Genomic DNA, 26759 nt, shown 5'->3' with positions numbered 1-26759 from the left:
AGGCAAAGGCAGTGTAAAGTAAGGCTTGGGATGAGCAGCTGGCATGAACCAGTGGTCTTTAGCAGCACTGGCTTTGGCCACAGTTGGAGACTCAAGCTCTAGCTTGTATCTGCAGTTTTGTAAATCAATGAATATGACTCTTAGGCTTGAGGGATCATGAAGGTTCTCCCAGTTTTTACCTGACAGGTGTATGTACACCCACTACTGTCAATGTAAACATTTGATTTCTTTACCTTATGAAATTTCTGGAGAAATAGTAATAGCTTTAATCTCTAAGTGAATAGGGATTGCTCAAAGATACTACACTTAAAATAGGATGCCAAAAAGAAAGATTGCATGAGGCTGATAAAGTGCTTGCTGATTCTGCATTTCAAAGAGTACCACATATTTTCAGTGTACAAATTCCCTTCTTTAAAACGGAGTAGCACTGGGGCACCAGGGTGGCTTGGTTGGTTGATCTGCCTTCAGTTCAGGTCTTGATTCCGGGTCCTGGGTCTGAGCCCTGCAGCAGGCTCCCTGCTCAATGGGGAGTCTGCTCCTCCCTTTCCCTTTGCCCCTACCCCCCAACTTGTGCTCTAGCTGGTTCTCTCACTCTCAAATGAATAAACTAAAAAAAAAAAAAAAATCTTTAAAATGGACTAGCACTAATGATTAAAGGCTGTCCAAAGCCAAGCTTACTCTGACCAAACCTATTCTTTGTTCTGAGAACATATACATCCTATAGCATTAGGTTTTTTCCTTTAATTAGAAAAAAGAATTTTTAAGAGGTAGAACACTGTTTTCAAAAGATATCTTAAGGTGAGCTCAAATATCTACTTTTTTTTTTTTTTTTTTTAAATCTCTGCACTGCTTTAGTGAATGGAATGTCTGAAACAGCATCCATCCTTCCTTATTTTCCTCCCTTTCAGAGAATAGTATTCTCTTCTACACATGTTTGGTACTTAATCTTTCATGTAATTAACTGTTCACGTACGTATGTTTCACCTTCCCAAACAGCTGTTCTCAGAAGGCAAGAGTTATCCCTTATGTTTCCTATCCTTGCAGGGTTGCTAGTCAGTAAGAGCTTAAGAAGTAGTTGTGGAAAGTGTGGATTAATGTCTTGTTTTATTTTTTGTAGGGTACAGACATCCTTCACCTGCCATTGTTGCGAGAACAGTCAGAATTTTGCATACACTACTAACTCTGGTTAACAAACATAGAAACTGTGACAAGTTTGAGGTGAACACCCAGAGCGTGGCTTACTTAGCAGGTAAAGATTCAAAATAGACAAAATCAGTCTTACCATATCTCTATCTAAGGACCGCCCAGATGACACAGACACTTGTCGGTCCTTCAGCTGGCTGCTTGGCAGGGTAAAGAGCTCAAAAACCGGTCCTGTGGTGGTGGTTACGATTTTGAAAGCTTTGCCAAAAGATTTTACCTCATAAAAGAATTTGCATTAGAGTCTGAATATGTTCCCTTTGTCATCTTTGGTCCCTTTGGCAGCGTGTGCTTCCCTGTTGTTATAAAATCTAAAAGCTTCAGCCTGGCATCCTGGGCTCTTCAGCAGCTCTCCTAATTCTGCTGTCTTTCCCTAAATGTCATAAGCCCCACTTTTTATTACCCCTCCAGACAGAAGAGCTAGTTTAAGCCCATCTACTTCCCTTTCTGCCTCTTTTGTATGTATTCCTGATGCCATTTGCTTTACCTGGAATGTCTGCCCATCCCCACTATCCCATTAAACCTTCTCATTTTCTCTTACCCAGTCTGTGTTTCCTCACTCAGTGACACTTAGCACCTATGTATGATACAGGTCTTGAATGTAGTTGTTCAGAGGAAAGTGTTGATTCCCAGTTAGCAGACTACAGTTTGTAGCAACTTTTTTTTACCTTGGGCACATCATTTAACATCTCAGAGTATTATTCTTTTTCTGAAAAATGGACCTTATAGTACCTGTTCTGATTACATTCTGTGTTTTTTGAGATCAAATTTACATCATAGCACTTGAGAAATACAAGATTCTTTTAAAATCTCCATATATTTCATGTTTACAAAGTCTTCCAGAACAGACCATGAACGCTTTAAGGTAAGAAAGTCTGTCCTAAGTGGTCTTACCCTTCACACTCTCTAGGGCTCTTTATCTGCATGTCTAATAGGTATTATTCTCTTCAAGAGGTTGTAAGCAATGTATCCTGTTTCAAGTCACACTTGGAATTTTTATTAAATTTCCTAACCTTCCTTCTTTTTCCTTTTAGCCTTACTCACAGTATCTGAGGAGGTTCGAAGTCGCTGTAGCCTAAAACATAGAAAGTCTCTTCTTCTTACTGATATTTCAATGGAGAATGTTCCTATGGATACATATCCCGTCCACCATGGCGACCCTAGCTATAGGTCAGTGGTCTTCTTCTCCCGTGATTATGTACTTATAATCAGGTTTCAGTTTTCCATGCTAGCAGAGGCAAGCAGCAAGAGTAATCCAGAAGGTAATATATAGGGGAAAAGATAATCTAGAAAGAATATATAACTAAAACCCTTTTTATAAATGTATAGTGTTCTCTGTGGATTAGTAGTCAGACAGTTCCTCTAAGCTAATTGTCCTGTTAACATTAGTTCACCTGTTTTAAGCACAAACCAGTTGAGTAATGAAAAGAGATGATCTTGAAATCACTGGGTTGTAAAAAAGGGCCTGGGGAAAACTACCATGGAATGTGGGCAACATCACATACTGAATGACGGGAGGCTGAGCTGTACAGTTCGTGCAGATGCACATGCCCCCGCATTTGTAGTGTGTACTCTTACCACGCTGAAGTTATTTAAGAGTTTTCCAGAGTATAGTTTCAGATGATAAGATAGTCATATTATGTCCACTGCTGTATGTGGTCTTAGGTAGCATATTTTTCATGACAACATGGAGAAATTATATGAAAATGGCACTATTTTGGAGACTTTCTGTATTTTCAATTAAGCAGAAGTATCTGAGTTTGAGGTATAGTGTTAAACATAGGGAAATAATCTTGGATCTGAAAAGCTTATATCATTCAATTTATCACCATCCCACTTTTTAATTAAAAAGCCCTCTACAGTTTCCCACTGAGATTTTAACAAAGTATGCAAAATACCTTTTCCAGGTATACTTAGCTTTCAACAGTCTTATTCTTTGGTCATCCCTTTGATTATATTTCTTTGAGATATGCCCTTCTTGTTATGAAAAGGAAAAAATGAGTTTTGTTGTGTTCCCTTGTCAAAGTATAGTTACTTTTCTTGGTTTTTTAAACCCAAACTATAGTTGCCTGTTTAGACTTGATTTCCCCAATTAAAAAATCAACTAGTACAATTCTGCTGTGCATTGGTGAGCGGCTACCGCATACCAGACATCATGGCAAGAAAGTAGGTGCTAAGGACAAAAGCACTAAAAGAAAAAACAGTGCTCATTTTTAAGAAAATTTTCCGAATAAATGAAAGAAAGAAGGAAGGAAGATATTTCTTAAACATACACTAATAGTTTGTACCCTAAAGCCCTTTAGAGTGCAGTTTTAAATTAAGTGATTGTTGTCACTGGGAAATAGGACAGCCAACTAAGAGGGGCAAACAGTGGTTGTCTTTGTCACCTGTCACTTAATTCTTCTCAATTGTTTAAATCTCTCAGGACACTAAAGGAGAACCAGCCGTGGTCATCTCCCAAAGGTTCTGAAGGGTACCTTGCAGCCACCTATCCAACCGTGGGCCAGACCAGTCCCCGAGCCAGGAAATCCATGAGTTTGGACATGGGGCAGCCTTCTCAGGCCAATACGAAGAAGTTGCTAGGTTAGTTTACCTAAATGATACAGAATTTTTTTATACTTACTCTTCTTAATGGTCAGGTACTTTTACTCTTGGAAAATTATTTGAAGCTGTTCAGAATTATCAAAATTTTCCATTTCGATGTAGCAAAGCTTTTGATGCCAACTATAAGAGTTTAATTGTCAGTTAAGACATATCAGTTAAGACAGAGGAATAAGAATGGGATCTTGAAAGAGTTCTTTTCTCATTCTTAGACTGAATGCTGTGGCTGTCCTTGTTTTGTTCTGCCTTGGCCAGACAGTGGGGAAATGAGAATAGGGGAGACGTTAGCCTCTCACGGGAAAGGAGGCCTTTTGCTGCACGCAGGCGCAGGGCTTTAACAATATGGTTTCTGGAAAGTACTGTCTGAGAGCAGACTACGTCAGTAGGGTATGAAGCTGCAGTAATACTTTCTGCCATCTTTTCTCTTAAAAGACAGTACACATTTTTTTGATTAGTGTGTTTTTCTATTTCTATAGGAAGATATGAGTTTTGAAAGTTAAGATTGCTCAGATATGTCAGCATTTATTTGTCAATAAGGATACCTAAAGTTCTGAGAGACCCTTTCCCTTCATGAAAATTGGAAGTAAATCATGAGAGCGTTCACTGATCCTACCTCACCACAAAGGAAAGGAAAAGGTGCTCTTATGCAACTTGGGCTAAAATTCTCCTTGTTAGAGAAATACTTCGGAATCAGGATCCGTATGTCAGGGACCAACACTGTGAATGGCTCAGTGGGTTTCAGCTATCCGTACAAGCATATTTTTACGTATATTTAGTACTGTGAAAATGTTTCTGTTCACAAGGAAAGCAGTGAGCAATGAAGCGTGAAATAAATAACCTGCCAGTAAGCCATGAAAGAAATGGAAACTTTGAGCATTGATCACTGTTACTAGCCACGCAGGGTCATTACCTTTAGTTTCTGTTTATGCTTTGTCACAAAAAGGTCTTCTAGGAGTTTCCTGGTTACTTTGTGTTTTGTAGTTCTGGATTTTCATGCTAAGGAAGTTGTAAATGAAAAACTAACTTCAGAGAAAATGTTCTGTTGAGTTTGTTCAGCGCATGTGCTGGATGAGTAAATCATGGTCTCTGCCCTGAAGAGCTCATGTTCGCTGGCCAAGACTTCTAATAAGCTGATTACAACAGCATCCATAGGTGCCATTAAAGGAGATGTCTTCTGAGGGGTAACTGAGCATCTGGGGAAAGGAGGAAAAGCTGCAGAGAGGGGGTAACATTGGAACTGGGTCTTGAAAATTCAATACATGCTTGCCTGACAGACGCAGGATAAGGAAGTCGAGCATGAGTGAAGAAAAGTCAAGAAAAGCACCTGTAGGAAACCAGGCTAGCAAAGGATTGGAAGTAGATTGCCGGAGACTTTGTATGCAACGTTCAGAAATTTAGCTGCGTATCCAGCAGGGATCTTTAGGGAAGAAACATTACCAAATTTTGTTTGAAGGCAAGTTTTTCTGGCTCCAGCGTGGAGAAATAGGAAAAGATGTTTGGCAAGGGGACCGTGTAAGAGATAAATAGAACATCCAAACCGGAGACGGAGTGGATCCTCCACTAAGGCAGGAGCAGTGGAAGAATGGAGAAGAGAAATCAGGTTTGAGATGATGTGTGAAGTGGAGCAGAGGAGATTGAGTGCAAGTCCCAAGAATCCATTTTTGGTACTTTAACTAGAGAAAGGGATTTCACGTAGAGTGGTACACGCTAGAGAGACTCACAGCCAGGCGGAGGTACTACCGTACTACTTGCCATTTTTGAAGCATCTCCCAGTAGATCTGTTATTTAGTACTTCGAGGCAGGCAGACATTGTTTTCAGAGACTGATGAATTAAAATCAAACTTTGACCTTGCCTGCGTTTGGCAAGTTTTCATATTGTTAATGACTAATTCTGGCCCTGAGCAGAATTTCTTGAACTGAGGAAAAGCTGTTCAGATGTAGTTGATCTTTGCTCCTGACCAGTGCACACCCCTGTATTTATCCTTAATCATTGCACTTGCTGGCGCGGCCTGGTCTACCTACCATGTAGTGAATGTGATCCCAGTCTAATTTGGACCAGTAAGGCACATCCTGTCCTGAGATGCAAAGCCATGGGGCCAAATTTCGTGACAAGATGGAGAACCAAGGACAGAAACTCTGCCCCAGGGATATATTTGAGCTTTCTTTGGGTCCTTAAGTGAAAACTTAAACACTTGATGTCCAAACATTTTCTTTTTAGTAAAATCCTATTCACAGACACTGTGGTTAATGAACTGCCATATTCTGTAACTTTTGTTTATAGGAACAAGGAAAAGTTTTGATCACTTGATATCAGACACAAAGGCTCCTAAAAGGCAAGAAATGGAATCAGGGATCACAACACCCCCCAAAATGAGGAGAGTAGCAGAAACTGATTATGAAATGGGTGAGAAACAGAGTTAATAATTGATCTAGATCATTGAAAATAAGGTGGGAGAGCCACATTTGCTTTCCAGCCATTTCTTAGAATCTTTAGGATGAAATGTAGACGCATTTGCGCTTTTTCAGAGATAAGCTATACAGTCCTTAAAATGAAAGCTATCCTGAAACCTGTATAAAAAGTAATCATATATATGATATATACAGCATTGTAAACAGCCAGCTAGAACTTTTGTATAGGTGACTATTAATTCTGTATGATGTTTATGTTGCTGTTTTAAGTGCCTACTAAAAAGCTATTGAATTTTAGAAGTATCATTAAAATATGTTAGGTGAAGTGGTATCTAGTATATCTGTTCAGTTAATACAGCTGATTGTCTTCATATCATCCTGCAGAAACTCAGAGGATTTCCTCATCACAACACCCGCATTTACGCAAAGTTTCAGTGTCTGAATCAAATGTTCTCTTGGATGAAGAAGTACTTACTGATCCGAAGATCCAAGCACTTCTTCTTACTGTTCTGGTAAAGTTTTTGCCTTTTGCTTGTGGTGCCAGGGAGGGGGTTTGCCCTCAAGTGTTTATTCCAGTCTACTCTTAGGAGGCCCTTAAATGTTAAAAACCTGAAAGGAAGATTGTCTTGTCCTTCTCACCAGAACATGTAACAACACAGCCACAAAATAAAATGTGTTTTGTTGACGTTTTTGCCCTTTGGCAGGCCACGCTGGTAAAATACACCACAGATGAGTTTGATCAGCGAATTCTTTATGAATACTTAGCAGAAGCCAGTGTTGTTTTCCCCAAGGTTTTTCCTGTCGTGTAAGTATTTTCTGGTTTTGTTTAATTTCCATATCTGTCTTGAAGTCGTATGTTTTATCAAAGCTTAGGAGAAGTATCATCCAGTAATGTTCACTGGCTGTGGAGAGGGGAATGTGAGACAGCATGATAGAAATTTTTGTTTAGAGACAGTGGGTTTAGTGGGGGCCTAAGGCTAGTTATGGCCTATTAGGGAAAACATTTTTTTATCTTGTTGATTTTCCTTTTTTTTAAAGATGTTATTTATTTATTTGAGAGAGTGAGAGGGAGCACGAGCAGCGGAAGGGGCAGAGGGAGAAGCTGGCTCCCTGCTGAGCAGGAGGCTCCTTGTAGGGCTTAATCCCAGGACCCTGGGATCAGGACCTGAGCAGAAGGCAGATGCTTAACCAACTGAGCCACCCAGGGGTCCCTCTTAAGTGCTTCATGGTGATGAGCATTATTCATTGTTCATTTCCTCACTTAGGAGCAAACCATTAGACACTCTAGGTACCTGTTTTGGTTTCTTTTTTAGTAGAGCTTTTGTATTTATCCACAGCTGAGTGAAAATAAAAAACCTTCTATATGGAAGATGAATTTAATTCTCTCAAGAGCTGAGATCATATTAGCCTCAGATTATTCAAATATGTTTTCCAGTATATATTTTCCATTTAATTTCCCGTTAAAAAGTTCTTGTGTTTGCTTTTTGTTTGTTTGCTTTTGTTTAGGCACAATTTGTTGGACTCTAAGATCAACACCCTGTTGTCATTGTGCCAAGATCCAAATTTGTTAAATCCAATTCATGGAATCGTGCAGAGTGTGGTGTACCATGAAGAATCCCCACCACAGTACCAAACATCTTACTTACAAAGTAAATCAGTGTCTTGGGAGGAGGGTGGTTGATGAACTTGCTAGTGTGTGCACTGTTAACAGAACGTACCAACTAAAGAATTCTTTATAAGGGATAGACTTGTTGATACTTCTCTCTCCATATGCTATTTTCTACTCTTTCCATTAGACGAATGTTCAGTAAGGAACTGGTTTAAAACTTCTTAAGATTAAAATACAGTTTTATACTGAGTGTGTTTTTAGTGAGCCTTAGTCTACTCTGACATTCATTCTGAAAAAATGTTTTCAATGTGTGTTTAGGTTTTAAATGTCATCAACCATATAACATAATTTCTATTAAGATTAAAAGACTGTCGTGCTTATTATAAGAATAACATTTGGTTTGTTGCAGGTTTTGGTTTTAATGGCTTGTGGCGGTTTGCGGGACCCTTTTCAAAGGTAAGAAAAATCTGTTTTTTTCTATTGACAAAATGAAAGTTATTATTCTATTAGTGTGCCTGCTTTAAGAGCACACAATATGCTGAAAACCAGAATGATGACTCACGATAAACACATTATTTTTATAAAATGCTTTCTACCACAAGATTCTTTCTAAGAGGCAGCACCTTTAATACATGTATATATCAGTTTTTACAAAAAAAAAATAATAACTCAGTCCAGTTTATGCTTGACTTCTCAGAAGGGTGTGATAAACCTCTGTAAAGTTTTCTGCTCTCGGTCGTTTGTGTGTTTGATGATTGCAATGCATACACTTAACTTAAGTATCTTATAATTAGGAAGGAGCACGACCTATGGTTAAAATCAACCTCATGACCCAAAATGAATACAGTGTTATATGTCAGTGAAATCTCAGTTTTTTAAAATTACATAATGAAAAAAAATACTCTCATGAAAATATTTTTCCTTCTAGCCTATTGGATTAGATTCATTTTTATCTGAAATATATTCTTACTTGCTCTTGTTCATTTTTTTTCTTTGATTAGCATTAGTTGATATGGTGCTACATAAATGTGTTCTTAATTATTGTCTCTGTGTATGGTCCCTCCAGATGGATTGAGATTCCTTGAAGGCAGGACTTCTGTTTCCCCCCACCCCAGTTCCTAGTGCAGTGTTCTAGATGCAGGGGTGCTAAATCAAGGTGAATTATCTAAATCTTACTCTAGTTTTAAGAATTAGGTATTTAGTTTTTTATTTTGTTCAGTTAGTACTGAATATCTCTTGATATGCAAAGGCTGTCATTTAAAAAATGGGCCTGAATTCCTAGAAATTAAGTATATCTTGCAGGAAGGTTTGTAGTTCGATTGCCAGTAACCCTCTGCCCTACGCAGTGTTCAGTTAGTTGAGTATCTAAACGGCAGCTGGCATGATGAGCCTCTGCTCATTTTCTTGTTTTGGAAAATTGACTAGACATCGTAGCTGATGGTTTTATTGTCTCAGGGTTAATTCAGTCTTTGCCTCTGCATGGCTGTCTGTAATCGCAGGGTCATCTGGAAGGTATAGGTGTAAGCTGAAGAGTTCCCAGTCGGAAGTCCCATGGTAGTCTGGCAATCCTACGCCACCCCCTTTTTTTAGTGCTCTCTAGTACACAAGAAGAAAAATAGTACATTAAGCCCAGAACGAAAATTGAGTTAATCTTTTTTGGCTTCAAAGGGGATTTACAGAAAAAAAAAGAATGGAGCTAAAATAATTTCCTATTTTCCATTACAGCAAACACAAATCCCAGACTATGCTGAGCTTATTGTTAAGTTTCTTGATGCCTTGATTGACACGTATTTGCCTGGAATTGATGAAGAAACCAGTGAGGAGTCCCTCCTGACACCCACTTCTCCTTATCCTCCTGCAGTGCAGAGCCAGCTTAGTATTACTGCTAACCTTAACCTTTCTAATTCCATGACCTCACTTGCAACTTCCCAGCATTCCCCAGGTTAGTAAATGTAATCTTTATATAAATTTGAGCAATAATATTAATATACCAACATCAGGAATTCCCTTGTTATCAGGTTATAGTAGATTTTGCTCCTTTTTATCACGAGGTTCATCTTACATTTCTTCTTTACCTTATAGCTGATTTGAATTTTGTTATGCTATAAAGCTTTCTACTTTCAAACAGTTATTCATAAGATAGTGAAATGTTTAGAGTGTTCACATAGTGTTCTAAGGTTGATAAGTTTTTAGAGTTTGGGCAGAAAGAGCAACTTCTAAGCTACCTCACCCTGTAAGTGAAGAGAATGAGAATTCCCTTACTAGATAGACTAGCCTTGCCTCAAGGGCTTCTATGTCTCTGATACAGCATACTGTATCCAAGAAATCCACAAAGTATGGTAGTACCCATGTCCCTGTTGCCAGCAACAACACAACCATCCAGAGACCAACCTGAAAATCTAGGAAAATCAACAACCAGAGAAACGTCACCTCAAGAAAATGACATCTTAAAGCACATAAGCATATTCCTTGCCACAGAGTCGCTTTTAGCTCCACACGAGCGAAGTGTGCCAATGCAGTGTGCAGCTAAAAGGTGGATGCACTGAGAAATACTAGCTAACAGCCGGCGCAGGGCTCAGATACACAAGACGGCAGAAATGGCAAACCTGTAGACTTCCAGGCTCATTCGGTGTCAGAGTGAATGGTTTCCTACAACTCTGGTCAACCCTGAGGTGTTACTCAGTGCAGAACTGATGCCATTGTGTGTGATGATGACAGTGGGTAGTGAGGGAAAGCTTCCATTTGGTCATGTTTTCCATTCAGAATGGAAAATGGTGAAAATTTTCAAAAGGTTTTGTGTTTAAAGTTCCATTATCTGAAAATTTTACTTTTGAAGCACCGATGTATATTTACTGTACATCGTTCTTTTTTTGGGTGTTAGCATGGATTTTCTTTTTAAAATCCTAGTAATAGCCTACAGTGATGTTCAAGACACATAAATAGAGACCCCGATTTATAATCCCAATCTTGCATGAGTAGTTTTGAAGGCCTGAAGAACTTGGCAAATATAATATCCAACTCATATTATAAACCATGGTATTAAAATAACTATCTATTAAAATAATTCATCTATTCAGTTTGAGTCAGCTACAAAGCTTTGGCCAGCAGAGGAAACAAATTGTTTGGTCCAGCATTTATTGATTGATTGATTGACCGATTCTTTTTTCCTCCAAGTAATAAGAGAAGTCTGGCCAACATTTCTTCTGCATATAACCACATTCATTTGCCCTCTGTCATTTATTCCCTAGGACATGTTCATTTGCCCTCTGTCACTTATTCCCTAGGACATTGTTTCTCCAACTGTGATCCCAGACAAGCATCAGCATCATTTGGGAGCTCGCTAGAATGCAGATACTAGAGCCCTACCCCAGACTTCCTGCATAAGAAAGTCCCAAGAGTTAGGCCCAGCCAGCAGTCTGTATTAATAAACACTCCAGGTGATTCTTATACACACTAGAGTGTAAGAAGCACTGCCCAAGGATATGCCTGCGGTCCTGGCCCATTATCAGCATTTCAACCATTAAAGCCAGGGAAAAATGTAAAATGTACTTCTAGATATTGTAGCCACTGAACTCTTTCCCCCACCACTGCATCCCCTGCCCCCACCTCCAAATCTTGGCATTTTGGAGCTAAGGAACACTGTAGAGATTGTTTAGTTCTAGGCTCACCATGTTGTGTGTGATGGGGAAACAGGGATTTAGAAGAGCTAAGGTAATTGTTTTATCACACAGTCCTTATCCAGAACCCAGGCCCATGCTCTTTCTACCACATTCATCACTTTCCATATCTATGATCAGCTTTCTTCCCTCCCTTTGTGTCCCTGTTTCTTTCATTTATTTGTTTAGCTATTGCTGTTTCATTACTTCCATCTGCCTTACCCTAGTCCACCACTACTTTTTTTTCCATAGAGCTCTCTGTTTTCTGCATTACTTGTTCTTTATAATGTTAATGACAACTGGAAAATTCATACTCTGTCTGTAGTTGCCCTACTGTTTTTAAATTTTGGTTTATTTTGACCAAACTTTTGCCACTTGGGCAAAACCTTTTAAACCTGTCGAAAGTGGTTATTTGTTTTTATATTAACTTTTTTTTTTTAACAACTGGTTGTTAGAGAGGTTTCTGCCCATCTTTGCCCACTAATGGAGACCCTAGAATAACCACGTTGGAAACAGAGGTAGCAGTACAGATCTTCCTGCTAGCTGATTAATTGCTTATATCCTGTGTTGGTTGTTTAAAAAATAAGTCGTATCCTGCAACCTCTTTTTTAAGAATTGTTTCTAAAAATCAGAAAATAGTATATGTGGTTTTGGTTACAGTTTTAAACCAATAGTGTTACTTTTAGTAGTTCTTTAGATGACTGCTTGAATAGATGACCACAGCCTGGAAGCCTTTGACTATTCTCAAAGGAAACAAGCTTTTAAAGTAGCTTTAAAACAAGCTTTAAAAGAATTAATTAAGTAGAATCATGGTACTCAGCATTTCCTGGCTCTGAATTGCAAATTCTGTATCCTCAGTTTGCCAGATTATTTTACTACATGTTTTTGGGAAAAGGGTTTATCTTTCCAGTAGTGGTTATACTCTCCTATGAAGCAAACCCATTTGTATCTCCAAATTGTGGGCTTGTCTCCATGAAGTGATCCTGATTTATCTATGTATCTAATTACTGTGCTTTTGCCATTTGCTCTTATAGAATACCTCTTTAAGAGCTAATATTTCATTTATAATTAGGTATACTGTTTTTTAGCTACATGGAATCTTATATTCCTATCTCCTCATTTCTTAATGGAGCTGAGTTTGCTGATATCAAAGGGCTGAAGGAAGTAATGAATCTAACTCAGATTCTCAACTCAGCCTAGCATTTCAACTTTGATGTTTGGCTGTATAAAAATCAAAATAGGTTCCTGTTTCCACTCCCCATCAGCCAAGTCCCAAGCAGAAGTATTTATTTATTCACTTACTTGCTTATTTGTTTTTAAAGATTTTATTTATTTAGATAGCGTGCAAATTGGGGGAGAGTTAGAAGGAGAGGGAGGGAGAAAGCAGGCCCCCGAGCTGGGTGAGGAGCCTGATGCAGGACCTCCATCCTATGACCTCGAGACTGTGACCCAAGCTGAAACCAGGAGTAAGATGCCCAACCAACTGAACTGCCAAAGAGCCTCATAAGCAGAAATATTTAAAGAAATTCTAGGAGCTCCTGGGCGGCTCAGTCCACTAAGCAGCTGCGTCTGGCTCAGGTCTTGATCCTGGGGTCCTGGGATCGAGCCCCATGTCCGGCTCCCTCCTCAATGGGGAATCTGCTTCTCCCTCTTTCTGTGCCCCCCCACACCCCAACCCACCCCCCGGCTTGTGCTTTCTCTCTCACTCACACATTCTTTCAATAAATAAATTAAATCTTAAAAAAAAATTTTTTTCATGTCACTCCCTGAAGTGGAGCCACAGATGTGGCTTGTCATCAAATAACCCAACATTAATCTGCTCCCAGTCTCCTGAGCTTTAAGCAGGTGAAAGTTCTGTTGCCCTATGTCAAAAGGCAAAAGTCACTGATCTGCGTAGAGCTCCACTCTGCTGTAGACTTTCCTTGTCAGTGCAAGCCTCTGCTTTCTAGATCTTTGGTACTTAACAAGGATCAGCCACTAAGCTGTGTTTTCTTATTGGTCACCAGCCAGCATTCTCACTGTCAAATCAGCTAAATAAGATTCATGAACTCCCTCCCACTCCCAGGCATTAAACCTTACTTAAATAATATATTAACTTATGTTGGGGGAGGGGGGGTGGTAATTCATCAGCCACCAGCTTCTGAGAAAGTGTTGGTCACTACATAAAGCAATTGTCTCTGAAAATCCATTCTTCCTGACAAACTATCATAGCTCACTTGTCTATCCCCTTAGCACAAAGAGGATTATTTTCTAAATCTGTATTTTTTTTAAGTTTCATTTATTTGAGAAAGAGAGAGCTCATGAGCAGGGAGAGGGACAGAGGGAGAGAGAGAGAGAAGCAGACTCCCTGCTGAGCAGGGAGCCCAATGTGGGGCTTAATCCCAGGTCCCTGAGATCATGACCTGAGCCAAAGTCAGATGCTTAACCCACAGAACCACCCAGGCGCCCCACTAAGTCTATATTTTAAAATGTGTAAATGACTGTCTTCTGACTCCCTCCCTAGTTGAAATTGAAATTGGCATCAGTGGAGCTGTCAGTGGAGTTCAGTGCATGTAAATTTATATTAACTTTTTAGCCAAATGAACATAAAACTCTGCCTCTTCAGATTTTCCCAAATGTCACTAAGAGAGCCCTGAAGAGAATCCATAAAATTTACTCTCTGACATACAAGATATGCCAAGGTGATTTTGTGGTCCCCTGTTAGGTCCAGTGTGGCTGAGCTGGACATGAATGGAAGAACCAGATTTAGAGCTAGAAAAACCAAGTTATTCACTTAAAAATGCTGTGAGTGGTCTCAGCATTTCTACCACTCAGCCATGAATGGTCTTCTTAGGTAATGAGCAAAGAAGCCTTTTTAAAGCCATAGTTTTGCATGTTTTATAACCTTCTCAAGTGCAGTCTCCCTCCATCCTCTTTTCATGTTGAAGACCAAGTATACTAGGAATAGAAATCCAGATGGAATTATATAGACTAAGTACCCATTAGGAAATTAAATAGATCCGCTTCCAATGTATTAAGTTTTAATTTATACTCTGCCAGTGTCTCCCAATGTTTTTCACACTGTAATTTAATTCAGTAAACATTTGAGGACCCATTTTGTAGACGTATACTAGATAATCTGGGCCACTTAAAGACGGGAAAGACCCTGGTCACCAGAGACTTGACAGTTTTTGCCTTTGGGTCTCAGTATTGGGTTTTGAGCTCAAGTTTTTACTTCCTTCTAACAAATTCTACATGTATGCAAGTTCTTTGATTTTAAGTGCAAGATTACTACTACAGTGCTCAGTAGAAAATAACCAGAATCCCAGATACTTAATCCTACAGAGATTCATTGTTCACTACATACAAGGAACTCTTCTGAGACCTGTGGAAGGGGGGTAGCTAGTAGCTCATAATACCTGCCCTCAGGTGGATGTCAGGGTAAGAGGGTGAAGTGTACACAGAAAGAGTCATTTTGACCTCTCTCATGGGGCTTGTTATGTTGTACTTTGTACTACAGAGTATTCTGATGGATCAAAGAGACATTTATTTGGAACACACAGGTAATAGTTACAGCAAAACTTTTATAATGTATTTTTTACCTCAAAAAAATGTGAGGCGTGTGTTACAATTTTTTGAACAAAACAGCCATATGGTCTATTTTAAATGTTTTTTACTAGGAAAAAAAAAATCCCCCGCCACCCCCCCGCCTTTGATCAGCTTATTTTACTGTGTGTTGGAGGATTATTGTTGTTTTAATTCACCTCTTCCACTTTATTTGGGGCCGTGTCCAAGCCTGTAAGTTACTCCGTCACTTAGCTTCTTCAACGTAGACCTTCCTCCTGGGCAGCTGGGTGATCAGCGCCGCTGACAGCTGTGTGTGCATGGGTAGGGTATCAGCACCGTTTCTCTACGGGGAGGCTGAGCCCTGAGTCAGTAACACTCCTGATACGTTCACCAGGTTTCAAATGTCTCCCTCTTAGAAGACACTTAAGGCGTCTCTTTCGAGACTACTTAAAATCCCTGAAACAATTTAATGTTTTTGGCCACTGCATATGGTATCCCCAGACCTTTATTTGGCATTTTCTTAATTTCTTTCCCATCTTTCTCTGTGTTATTATTACCCTGGATTTAAGGGAGAAAAATAATTTTAAACTGAGCAATTGCTTGGTGTAATTTCTGCTAATTTTTCTTTTCATTTTTTAGTTTAATTCTTGACTTCAAATTCTTCATTCCAAAGAAGGTGGTAAAAACACATCTATCTGTAAAATTGTAAGTCCTAACATTTATTTAGAGTGTGATATTTAGGAAATTAATGGTCAGAGTTCAACAATTCAGAAGATTGTTTCTGAAAACCACGGAACATAACAGTTGTCCAATATCTACTCGTAATTCACCCTTTCAAAAAGCCTTGTGGACATCACTCACTTTTGTCTTTCCTTCCATCCTGTGTCTGTGAAGCTTCTCTGCCTTGTTCTAAGTCGGCAGTTTTCATGCGGCTGTTTCCTCATCAAGGTACTCTTTCCTTCCGCCATCTCTGCACGACATGCCGCTTCCCCCGCGTTCATCCCGGGCACATGGCATGAGACTTCATTCACCGAGCCCTGTCAGCACCGTTTGGCTTAGCACCTGAGGCACTTGTAAAACCACTGCTTTAAGGTCTGGTGCTCACTGACCCTGCAGGGCCGTGCATCCTGTGTCCATGAACGAGCTGCTACCACTCCCCCGTGAACACAGAACATGCGGTCCCTGCCCCGGGCAAACACAGGCGGGTGAACAGGAAACCCCAGGGAGAGTTAGTAGAGAAAGCAGGGTATGTGGTTTGAGGAAGAGTTTTTAGCATAGGAAATACTTGTCTTCCCCCAGTATAAATCAATCCCAGTACTTCCTTAGAAATTAAAGCTGGCTGTGTACTCTTATCATCTATATTTTAAAAAGGGAATATGGTCTTTAGTTAGCTCTAAGGACTTAGAAGAAGAAAATGTGATGCACTTCTATCTAATTTATAAAAGTTGCCTTGTCTTCTTTTAACTCTTCTGTAACTATTATACAAAAAGATTAGGCCAAATACAAAAAGGAAGTATTGGCAACTGATGAAAGTACATTAAAAAAAAAAAAGAAAGAAAGTACATTAAAAGTTTTGTTAATTCTTAAGGTTTTGTATATCTAGCTTAAAATACAAATATTTCTAAACACATATTTAACATGTCTTCGTGAAGGTATTTACTGTCCCTAAGAATAAGCTATAGTTACCTTTTCTTTTACGATTTATTATATTTTGTACTGGTTCGCATTAACTTAGGTACACATTCTAGTGTGAAATTCAAGTACTGTGCATTCATTCTAATACTCCTTTCAGTATGTCACTTAGTCTTTAATTTCAGGTATTAGGAGCATCTTGATTTGTGTAGAATTATTTTATCTGTGTGCAGAAAGTCTTCACCTGGATGATCCTGTCTGAGTGTTCTAACAACCCTTTGAAATAGGCACATCTACTCTTATCCTTAATTGACAGACTGAGAACTAAAACCAATTAGGGTCTGATCCCACCAAGACTCGGACCTGGGTCTTCTGACATGTTTGCATCATTGTATGAAACAAATGAGCCTGCTGATATGTTTGCCCTCTCATATATGCCATAAGATTTTTCTGACAGGTTTGCCATAGCATAGATGTAATCAACTAAGCAGCGCAGAGTCAGCTAACCTGCCAGCCCTCCCGTGCAGGTGGTGTGAGATGCGAGTTATTCGTCTTTTATTTTGGGGGTGTGACTTCTCACAAATCACCTAACCCCTTTTTCTTCAGCTTCTCAAGAACTGAAAGGGATTCCATCCTTTTATTATTTCATGAAAGTATGAGGTTCCAGTTTGGGAAAGCCATTTTGGCGCTTAAAATTTAGGTGAATTTTTTAAATGAAGTGTTTTATTATTCGTCAGGCTGGATCTATCCCCAGCTGTCAAAATAAATAAACCCTATACCTGCCTTCAAGGAACTCATGTTCAAGCAGAGGAGATAGACGTACAACTTCAGTTAACCATCATGCACTCTAATCATTTTTCCCTCTTGATTTACTGAATTCTGGCCAATAACACCTTTTATTTAGGATTTCATCTTTATCAGGAACCACCACAATTCACTGAAGCGTAGTGCTTCTTCATGCACTACTGCATAGAATTTCAGCTTCCTCCGTCCTGCGTGTTTCTAATTTGGCTGCATGTTTGACCACAGCCTGTCTGTGGGAGAACTTAAACTAGGAAATCAGGACCACAGAAGTTTTTACCTTTGTTTCATTCAGGTGGTAGTTTTGGGGTTTACATCACCTCCTGGGTTTTTTTTTTTGTTTTGTTTTTGTTTTGTTTTTTTGCTTTTGTGCCCACTGAGGGTCAGAAGGGTGAACCAATACTTAGGGGCCTAAGAGAGACCAGAGTGCAAAGCCTCGGAGAGGTGACACCAGGGTCTGCTTCCTAATTTAAATTACAGCCCATACCAGTGCAGGGTGGATTCTGCCTGCATTTCAGCAGTCTGGCTGACCATCTGAGAGTTCTTCCTATGGAATGCTAAGACCAGACTTCACTATAGAAGGCAGAAAGAAAGGCTGCTGCCAAAATTCTCAAACATGCTAATTATGCTGGGAAACAGAAATGTCAGAACCGGGCACTATGATTGCTGCTTCTTACTAACTTGGCTTCTCGAAAATGCTGTAGCTTCGTATAAATACAATGCAGTTTAATTAATTTTTTTCTTAAAAATGGCCCTCCACGGTGTATATGTCAGCTTCTCCTTTGATCTTTAAGGTAATACAGCTTTGCTGTGAGGTTGGGAATCAGTTTTACCACATTTACCTGTGTGTGGTTTATAGAGTTGGGTCACTGAATAGGAAGAAAACACACATACAAAAGTAAGAGTTGAGATGAAAATTAATTTGAGAGTGGAAGTAGGATGTCAGCCTCTCACATAGCGTGGAAGCTTTTGGCTATGAGTGATGGGACTAAGTCAGTGACTCTTAAACATTTTTTACCAAAAGGAAACACATGCTCATTAAGAAAATAATTAGAAAATTTAAAGGATAGAAGGAAAAAAATCACCCATGATCCCACCACTCTAAGATAATCACTGTTCGTTTACATTTTATTTATTTATTTATTTATTTATTTATTAAAGATTTTATTTATTTATTTGACAGAGAGAGATCACAGTAGGCAGAGAGGCAGGCAGATAGAGAGAGAGAAAAGCAGGCTCCCTGCTGAGCAGAGAGCCCGATGCGGGACTCGATCCCAGGACCCTGAGATCATGACCTGAGCCGAAGGCAGCGGCTTAACCCACTGAGCCACCCAGACGCCCTCGTTTACATTTTAGTACATATTCTTCTGTTGTCTTTTTTTTTTTTTTTTTTACCTAGTAGAGACCCTCATATGTGTAAGACTTTATACCTTGCTTTCTATCCTTAACATTTAACAGGAATAAATAAGGTTTTAAAAATTTTATTTAAAGGTCTGAAGGTTAATTGCTTTTTTTTTTAAAGATTGTATTTATTTATTTGACAGACCGAGATCATAAGTAAGCAGAGAGGCAGGCAGAGAGGGGGAAAAGACTCCCTGCTGAGCAGAGAGCCCGATGCGGGACTCGATCCCAGGACCCTGAGATCATGACCTGAGCCGAAGGCAGCGGCTTAACCCACTGAGCCACCCAGACGCCCTCGTTTACATTTTAGTACATATTCTTCTGTTGTCTTTTTTTTTTTTTTTTTTACCTAGTAGAGACCCTCATATGTGTAAGACTTTATACCTTGCTTTCTATCCTTAACATTTAACAGGAATAAATAAGGTTTTAAAAATTTTATTTAAAGGTCTGAAGGTTAATTGCTTTTTTTTTTTAAAGATTGTATTTATTTATTTGACAGACCGAGATCATAAGTAAGCAGAGAGGCAGGCAGAGAGGGGGAAAAGACTCCCTGCTGAGCAGAGCGCCCGATGTGGGGCTCGATCCCAGGACCCTGAGATCATGACCTGAGTCGAAGACAGAGGCTTTAACCCACTGAGCCACCCAGGCGCCCCTGAAGGTTAATTGTTTAACAGAAAATAGAATATCCTTAGCTTCACCCTAGTGACTTAATCTATGTGACCCCAACTTCTGTAACTTTAATTCCTTTTTTTCTTTAATTTTTGACAATTCTTAATTTTTTAAAATATTTTATTTATTTGACAGAGATCACAAGTAGACAGAGAGAGAGGAGGAAGCAGGCTCCCTGCTGAGCAGAGAGCCCAATGTGGGGCTTGATCCCAGACCCTGGGATCATGACCTGAGCCGAAGGTAGAGGCTTTAACCCACTGAGCCACCCAGGCGCCCCTGTAACTTTAATTCTTAAGAATATCGGTGGGCAGCAGGCCCTTGTCCTCAGATAAAAGCATTGCCACCTTGCAGCGTAATGACTGCTTTCTCCGTGGAGTGAGCTGAGTCTCTCGGTAGCAATGCCGTGTCGCAGGTGGGCATACAAGAACCAGCCCCAGGGTGGCAGATTGAAGGCAGAGAGCCACGGTCCCTCCTCGTGGTGGGCCACACTGGGCTCCTCCTGACAGCTGTCCCCTAGTTGTTTCAAACCCTTGTTTGTTTAAATCCTAGCTTTGCCTAAATCTTATTTTCTGTGAAGGATAAGAATCCACATAAGAAACTGTGGACTTGAACTTGTAGGCCACAAGCAGATTTAAGGAAATGGAAAGTCAGATGCACTAAGTTCATGATAATTTCAAATGCAGGAAGCTAAAAAAGAATATTTTTCTTTTCTTTTCCACTCAAAATGTGGCACCACACCCTGCAGATCAGGGGCTGCATGCTTTTGGGCTCTGAGTTACAGCAATGATCATATTTTAAAATGGAAGCATTCAGTTCAACCAATATTTACTGAAAAAGATACCAACTAAATCTTACCAGAAAATGAAAATGAATAATAAATGATCTTTGCTTTTCTAGGTGCTTTTATTCTCATAGAGGAAATAAGACGTATACACAAGCTGTGGTAACAGGGGCAGAATGTAAGACATATAAATGCCATCTAGAAGCAGGGAGGGGGGGGGAGCTGGGAGCTCTGGCAGGACCCAGCAGAGTCATCCTGAAGGAAATGGAGATGAGGAAAACATGGGTTGAATTTATCTTGTGGAGACAGGCAAGGCACCAGAGGGAGCTTGTGCAGACACGCACCACAGAGTTCAGGGCACGCTGGAGGTGACAAGCAGCCTCCTGTCAATTTTGTTATTTTTCTTAAAAATTCACTCTGGAGAAGATGCAGATACATAGAAGAGAATAAAAATCATCCAGAATTCCGTTAGCCAGAAACTTCTGTGGACATTGTGGTATCCTTTCTTCCATTCATCTTTCCACACATATGATTGGAATAGAGCATATTTGAGATACCAGTCCACCGTGCGTGGCTCTTCGAGGGGGGTGGCAGACGTCCTTGAGCTGCATGCAGACCTCTCGCCCAGTGCACTTTTTCATAAAAAAGCACTAAGAAATACCCCGTGTTCCTCTGATAAGTTACAGACAGTAAACCATTATTGAGCCTCTGCAAATCTGGCCATGTGCCTCCAGATACTTCACACTCTGAATTGAACACAAGTCTGCATCTAAATGATGTGTGGCTCCTAGAAGATCATCACAAATCCATTTCCTGCTCAGGAGCCACAAGGCACATGTGTAGATATACGTCCATTTTCTGTAACATGAATACTTTTAGACTTGAAATGGTGCTTTGTCCAAAACCAATTATTTTTCCTCTCTCAGATTTCATTTATATTTTAAAATTCAAATGGTACAGTAAGAGTAAAATAAAAATTACCTGCATTAACACCATCCAGAAGTGGAAGCTTCTGGAAGCTGTTGTCCCACCCCCCCCTTTTTTTTTTAATCTGTATGTGAGAAATTTTTTTTCCTTACTTCAAAATTATGGCCATCTTTCTGTATCAGTAAATATCAAGCAGAACTTTCTGTTTTGATATAAATTACTAAAATGCTGTCCAGCTTTCTGCTCTCCCACAAGTTATGCCACAGATGGATATAATCACTGATTATTTTGGTAAATTTTATTGAAGTGTAACAGACAGGAAAGTATACAGATCAAGAAACTGAACATTACCAGCACCCCCAAGAAACCACCCGCCTCCCCTCTTCCAGTCACTGCGGTCCTCAGTAACCACTATTCTGTTACCTATCTAATTTGCAATCTTTACTAATGGAATGGGCAAAAATATCTTTTTTTTTTTCCTTTATTTTTTTGCTTCTGGTTACTTTTATGCAGTTACTGCTTGGACTGCTTCTAGAATTCACAGTATGGCCCAATTTTTGGAGGTTAAGTCTCCTCCATGAAAGAAATGAATGGCATCTATTTTAGGTGCGGAACACGAAGGGATTTGCCATAATTGAAAACTTTAAAGAAGAGTCTGCAGTATAACTTATAGCCTCTATTATTTTCTCAGTAAATATCGGAGTTCCTTTGGGAGAGGCGCTATGATTAAAAAAAAAAAAGAAGAAAGTATCTTCCTTTCTTTGAAGTGACAAATTTCAGTACCTTCTGCAACTAGAGAGTATATTCTGTGTAGAAACACCAGTAAGGATATGTGGCTAGAAGCTGACCTCTGCTGGAAGCTTCTGGTATGATGTGGAGGAAGGAGCCCTAATCTTCCTGGTAGCTGCTAGCCTTCATTCAGCTCAAGCCTGCCTGCCTCTAGCTTTCCCTGGCAGCTTCTCAGTTGTTACGGTTTTTTTTCCCCCCTTACGCTGTTTTTCTGCTATGATAGCAATTTTTGCTTAACAAAATGTGACATTTTCTGTGTGGCAAGGTCTTTGCAAACATCCTAGTGGTTGACTATTGAAATATGCGAAAACAATTGGCCAGGTGGTATCCTACCCACACCATGAGATTCAGACCTGGAGCTTGATGGCAGAGGAGGGGGAGTAACTAACTGCTCTGCTTCTCTCCAGGAATCGACAAGGAGAACGTTGAACTCTCCCCCACCACTGGGCACTGTAACAGTGGACGAACTCGCCATGGATCCGCAAGCCAAGTGCAGAAGCAAAGAAGCGCTGGCAGTTTCAAACGTAATAGCATTAAGAAGATCGTGTGAAGCTTTCTTTCTTTCCTTTTTCAAACAGACATAACTCACATGGGCTCGTCACTAGTGACCCCTTCACCACCGTGCTGTGACGCTGCACTTCATGTCTTTAATGAGCCTGCCCACGTCTGCCATGTTGCCAGATGATCAACTCTTGGAAGCATTGCCTAAATTTAATGCTGCTTTTTCTTTGACTTTGTTTTCCTTCTACTTTTGGTGTGTCTGGTTTAAGCAGGTGTTCAGAACAACTGCAAAGAAAGTGGGAGGTCAGGACGCTTGAACTGAGAACATCCCAATTGTGAGAGAGGATGGATTCTCGAATACTTGCTACCACTGGCCAGCTATGAAAGCCATTTGCACAGAGCTCTCTGCCTTCTCTGTTTCCCCTTCTTCATCATACACAGTAAAGTGTTAGTCTTATTTACACACTTTTCAAGATAGAAGTTTATGGGAGAAATACTACTATAACCCCAGTATGTTTAATCTTTTAGCTGTGGACTTTTTTTTACCTTACACACCTGAAGGAACCATAGAGGTCACACCTCAGTGACTTCACACCATAAAGCCACAGGCAAGGTACTTTGGGGGGTGGGGGGGGATGAGGGATTTGGTATTTTGTAATGAGTTCTTAAGAAGTACTAACACTTGAGTATTAGCAATAATTACAGGAAAATAAGCATAACCACATATATCTTAACATTACCGAATTAAAGCGATGGGTTCTGAAGCCTTATCCAAACTCAGTCATCCAAACTAGTTTATTGTTTTCCTCCGTTGATTATCTTTTAACCTTTAAATATACTAAAAGTTGTTTTTTGTTTTTATAAGCCAAAACTATACTAAGTATAGTAACTATATGTTTCCCCGCTCCTTCTCTTCTTTCCTAAATAATTCTAAGCAGGGTAATCAATGAACAAAGTATTGAAAATTGTTCCTTGAAGGTAATTTTCATAGATGTTTGCATTAGCTCCATAGCAAAATGAAATGGTACGTGACTTTTAGAGTAGCTGATGCTTTTATTTTGTTTAATAATTTTCCCAGAAACACAGAGTATAGTGTATATTATCAAAAATTTCTTTGATAACATGTATTTTAAGTGTCTTGTAATCTTCCCCCTCCCCTCCAAAAAAATCAGGAATCTTTTTAGCAAAACATTTGGGTTCTATATGATAGAATTGCATTTAATCACTGTGAAAGGACTGGTCAGCCTGCATTAGGATGACAGTAGGGGACCTTAAGAGTTGCTGCTATACTGAACGGTATGGATTATCCTGGTGTTGGAATTTCCACAGTAATGCAGATCCAGTTTTTTTGTGGTACCTGCAGTATGCAAAATGATTTGACTTCAGTGAACATAGTAGTAGTATCTGGATGTTCCAGATTAGATCTAAACCATATTTATTACAAAAAGATATCCCCCTACTCCCAGGTTCCCTTTATATGTTACGATGTAATGGCTTTGGGAGGGGAAAAGATACCTAGGGGAGGGGGAGCTTCCTGTAGTGCTGTTTCATGAGTGGATCTCAGTAAATTAAATTCCACAGCTAAATCAATAAATAATGGTACATTGAAGTGTTCTGATTTTAATAATATAACACATCTCACATTTATCCACACAGTAACAATGTAATATGTTAATGTAAATAAAATTGCTTTTGATATTCAGAAATAACAAGAATTTAATTTTTTTAATTTGTTTACAGTCTGGGAAAAGCAAGAACCATTTGCCAAAATAAAAGGAAAAAACTTTAGTATTAATAGTTATTTTGACTTAGAATTGTTGGACAATATTGAAGACAGGTGCAATTAACTAAACTTTTCGTTTTTAACTATTGTAGAGGCTGCGTTAGAGTAGAATGTTCATAGTAACAGAGCAGCTAGGACTATAAAACTGCTGAGATGAGAACTGAGTTTAGAAATAGATGCTTAACATCCTGATGCCAAGCGGCAATAGTCTTGGTTTTCCTGCAACCCAGTGCTTCTGGGAAGGTACCGCAACTTCTTGGATCCTGGAATAAAAGGCAGATATGAGCCTTTAATCATTGTGGTTCCATGTTTTTCCTCTTTGTTGGTTGATTTGGTGCATGTTGGTGGGTGTTATGCTATTTTGCTTCTCCCGTCAAAATAGAGAAACTGCCAAAGGTTTTCTGTTTTAAAAAAAATAGCGTTTCCATAATAAGTTCTCCAAGGGTATGCTGTTTCTTAAATTTATTCGTTATCTCCCTCTAGTGTAATGAATGGAATGAATTCACTTGAAGTACCTCATGAAATGATCAGCGTTGCACAAATCAAATTTGAGCCTTCTTTGAACTGAAAATACTTCTGGAAATCTGAAAACCTACTAAGGTTTAAAATTTACCTTGTTTAGAGAACTTCCGACTTTTGAGGAAAATCTAGCTTTCCAAGTAACTAAAGTGAATGTGAGCTAAGTCTCACCAATATGCTTCCCCAGAGAAATGAAACACTCTTAGGCCTCGTACCGTAATCTGCATGAGAAACCTGCAGTTCGGGGCAGATTTTCCATTATAATCTGATTTAAGTTCTGTACAGAACATTAGAAGTCATTTGTTTGGGATTTTTTTTTTTTTTTTTTAAGAGGCAAACATTATCAACTCATCACGTTTTCACTGTGCATAACCCACCTGTTTTATCACTGCTCCAGTCCCAGGGGTGGGCCCTTGTTTGCCTATGTTGAAAATACAGTTCACTGGCTTTGGGGGAAAGCAGCAAAGCTCTATCCTTCATCCACTCAACCAACATGTTCATTGCTGAATGCCAGCCCTGGGCCAGTCCTGAGCCCAGTGCTGAGGACCCTACCATGAGCGGTCAGCTGCCACCCCCACAGGGCAGAAGCTGGTAGCCCTCCCTCCCTGTTTAGTGAGTTTTAGGGTTTTTTAGTTTGTTTGGACCTTTCTGTTTGTTTTCTCGTTTTGTTTTACACCCTTCACAACCCTCCAGGCATAATGAGGCATGTCTTATTCAATGTTATGCAATGGATTTATACAAAAATTCACTCTTCGTGTCAGCCACACAATTTTTTTTAAAGCAGTATATTCACCTGTAAATAGTTTGTGTAAAATTTGACAGAAAAGTATATTTACTACACTGTAAATACATGTGATGATATATTGTATTATTTTGCTTTTTTGTAAAGCAGTTAGTTGCTGTACATGGATAACAAAAACTTGATTATTCTCGTGTTAGTATTGTTAACTTCTTCCTGCGACTGCGTCACATCATTTAAAGAAAATGCTGTGTATTGTAAACTTACATTGTATATGATAACTTCCTCTCCTTTCCATCTGGGCCTAGACTCTGGCAGTTCCCTCGTCTACGACCTTGTTAATACTGGACGCCAGCAGGAGAGATACTGCCCAATAGTCAGAACCGATCATTGTAGGGGAAAATTGTAGAACTCCATCTCAGATCACTGTTGTTCCCCACCCCATCTTCCTCCCTGTGTATGTACTCTACCCCCCCCCATTTTTTTAAGTAAAATGTAAATTCAATCTGCTCTAAGATGTGGGGAGTTGTTTAATTTCTTCACATGCCTCAGTTCTGATTTCTCACTTCTCCCCCCCCCCCACTTCTCCCTGATCTTTTGAAACATCAAGGCCATTTTCTTCCTTTTAAGGATACCTTGGGTTTGCCTCCCTCCCCTAACCCCTCCGTGGGAAAGACCTTTCTATTTCCAGAACCTCTCAAAACAAAAAGTAAAATAATTAAGGTGAAATGTGTAGGGGAGGAAAGAGTTTTCCTTGAGCCTTGGGTCCCTGGCTGGACTGAAAATAAACTGATGAGACCAGCCCAACAGAAGAGAAGCACACAACACAGATGCATTCTGTTTTCATACAAGTGTCCGTGACACAGGAGCCTTCCTAAGAAAATGAAGACCTGGAGAAACTGTGAACCCTGAGTGTTTCTGTGGTTGGTCTGATGAAGAGCAGGCGGTCGTGGAGGAATGTGATAGGTCCAAGAGAATGAGGTAAGTGTAGTCAACTGGGGGACCTTAACAAGGCCCGCACGTTGCCACTGTCTTCTCTTTGGCGATAAGGACGCTCTGCTTTTTTGGGCACAGGGAGGATGCCTCTCACAGGAGGGTTTTCTGTCCCATTTTCAGGGCAGGGGCAAGGTCAGAGTGCATGCCTCCACCATCTTCTCAGACTCCTTCAGCTTAAAATCTTCAGTAGGCCAACCTGG

At 39.7% G+C, this 26759-nt stretch overlaps 1 protein-coding gene across 7 annotated transcripts in view; it reads left to right on the top strand.

Moving 5' to 3' along the window:
* Window positions 1-26078, top strand: part of NF1 (neurofibromin 1) — a 252514-nt gene extending 226436 nt beyond the window's left edge. For 5 of the 7 annotated variants that reach the window (XM_059149024.1, XM_059149022.1, XM_059149021.1 and 2 more), the window contains 10 exons: window positions 1118-1249; window positions 2235-2370; window positions 3626-3783; window positions 6083-6205; window positions 6595-6722; window positions 6915-7015; window positions 7717-7859; window positions 8229-8275; window positions 9545-9761; window positions 22429-26078. In XM_059149024.1, the coding sequence (XP_059005007.1) occupies window positions 1118-1249; window positions 2235-2370; window positions 3626-3783; window positions 6083-6205; window positions 6595-6722; window positions 6915-7015; window positions 7717-7859; window positions 8229-8275; window positions 9545-9761; window positions 22429-22571 (1328 nt within the window). In that variant the 3' untranslated portion in view covers window positions 22572-26078. The remainder of the gene's footprint in view (window positions 1-1117; window positions 1250-2234; window positions 2371-3625; window positions 3784-6082; window positions 6206-6594; window positions 6723-6914; window positions 7016-7716; window positions 7860-8228; window positions 8276-9544; window positions 9762-22428) is intronic. The other 2 variants (XM_059149027.1, XM_059149025.1) reach the window with 2 other exon arrangements.
* Window positions 26079-26759: the final 681 nt, after the last annotated feature.

This window comes from Mustela lutreola, chromosome 15, assembly GCF_030435805.1.
Source record: "Mustela lutreola isolate mMusLut2 chromosome 15, mMusLut2.pri, whole genome shotgun sequence".
Taxonomy (NCBI): Eukaryota; Metazoa; Chordata; class Mammalia; order Carnivora; family Mustelidae; genus Mustela; species Mustela lutreola.
This window is presented reverse-complemented; position numbering and strand designations above follow the sequence as displayed.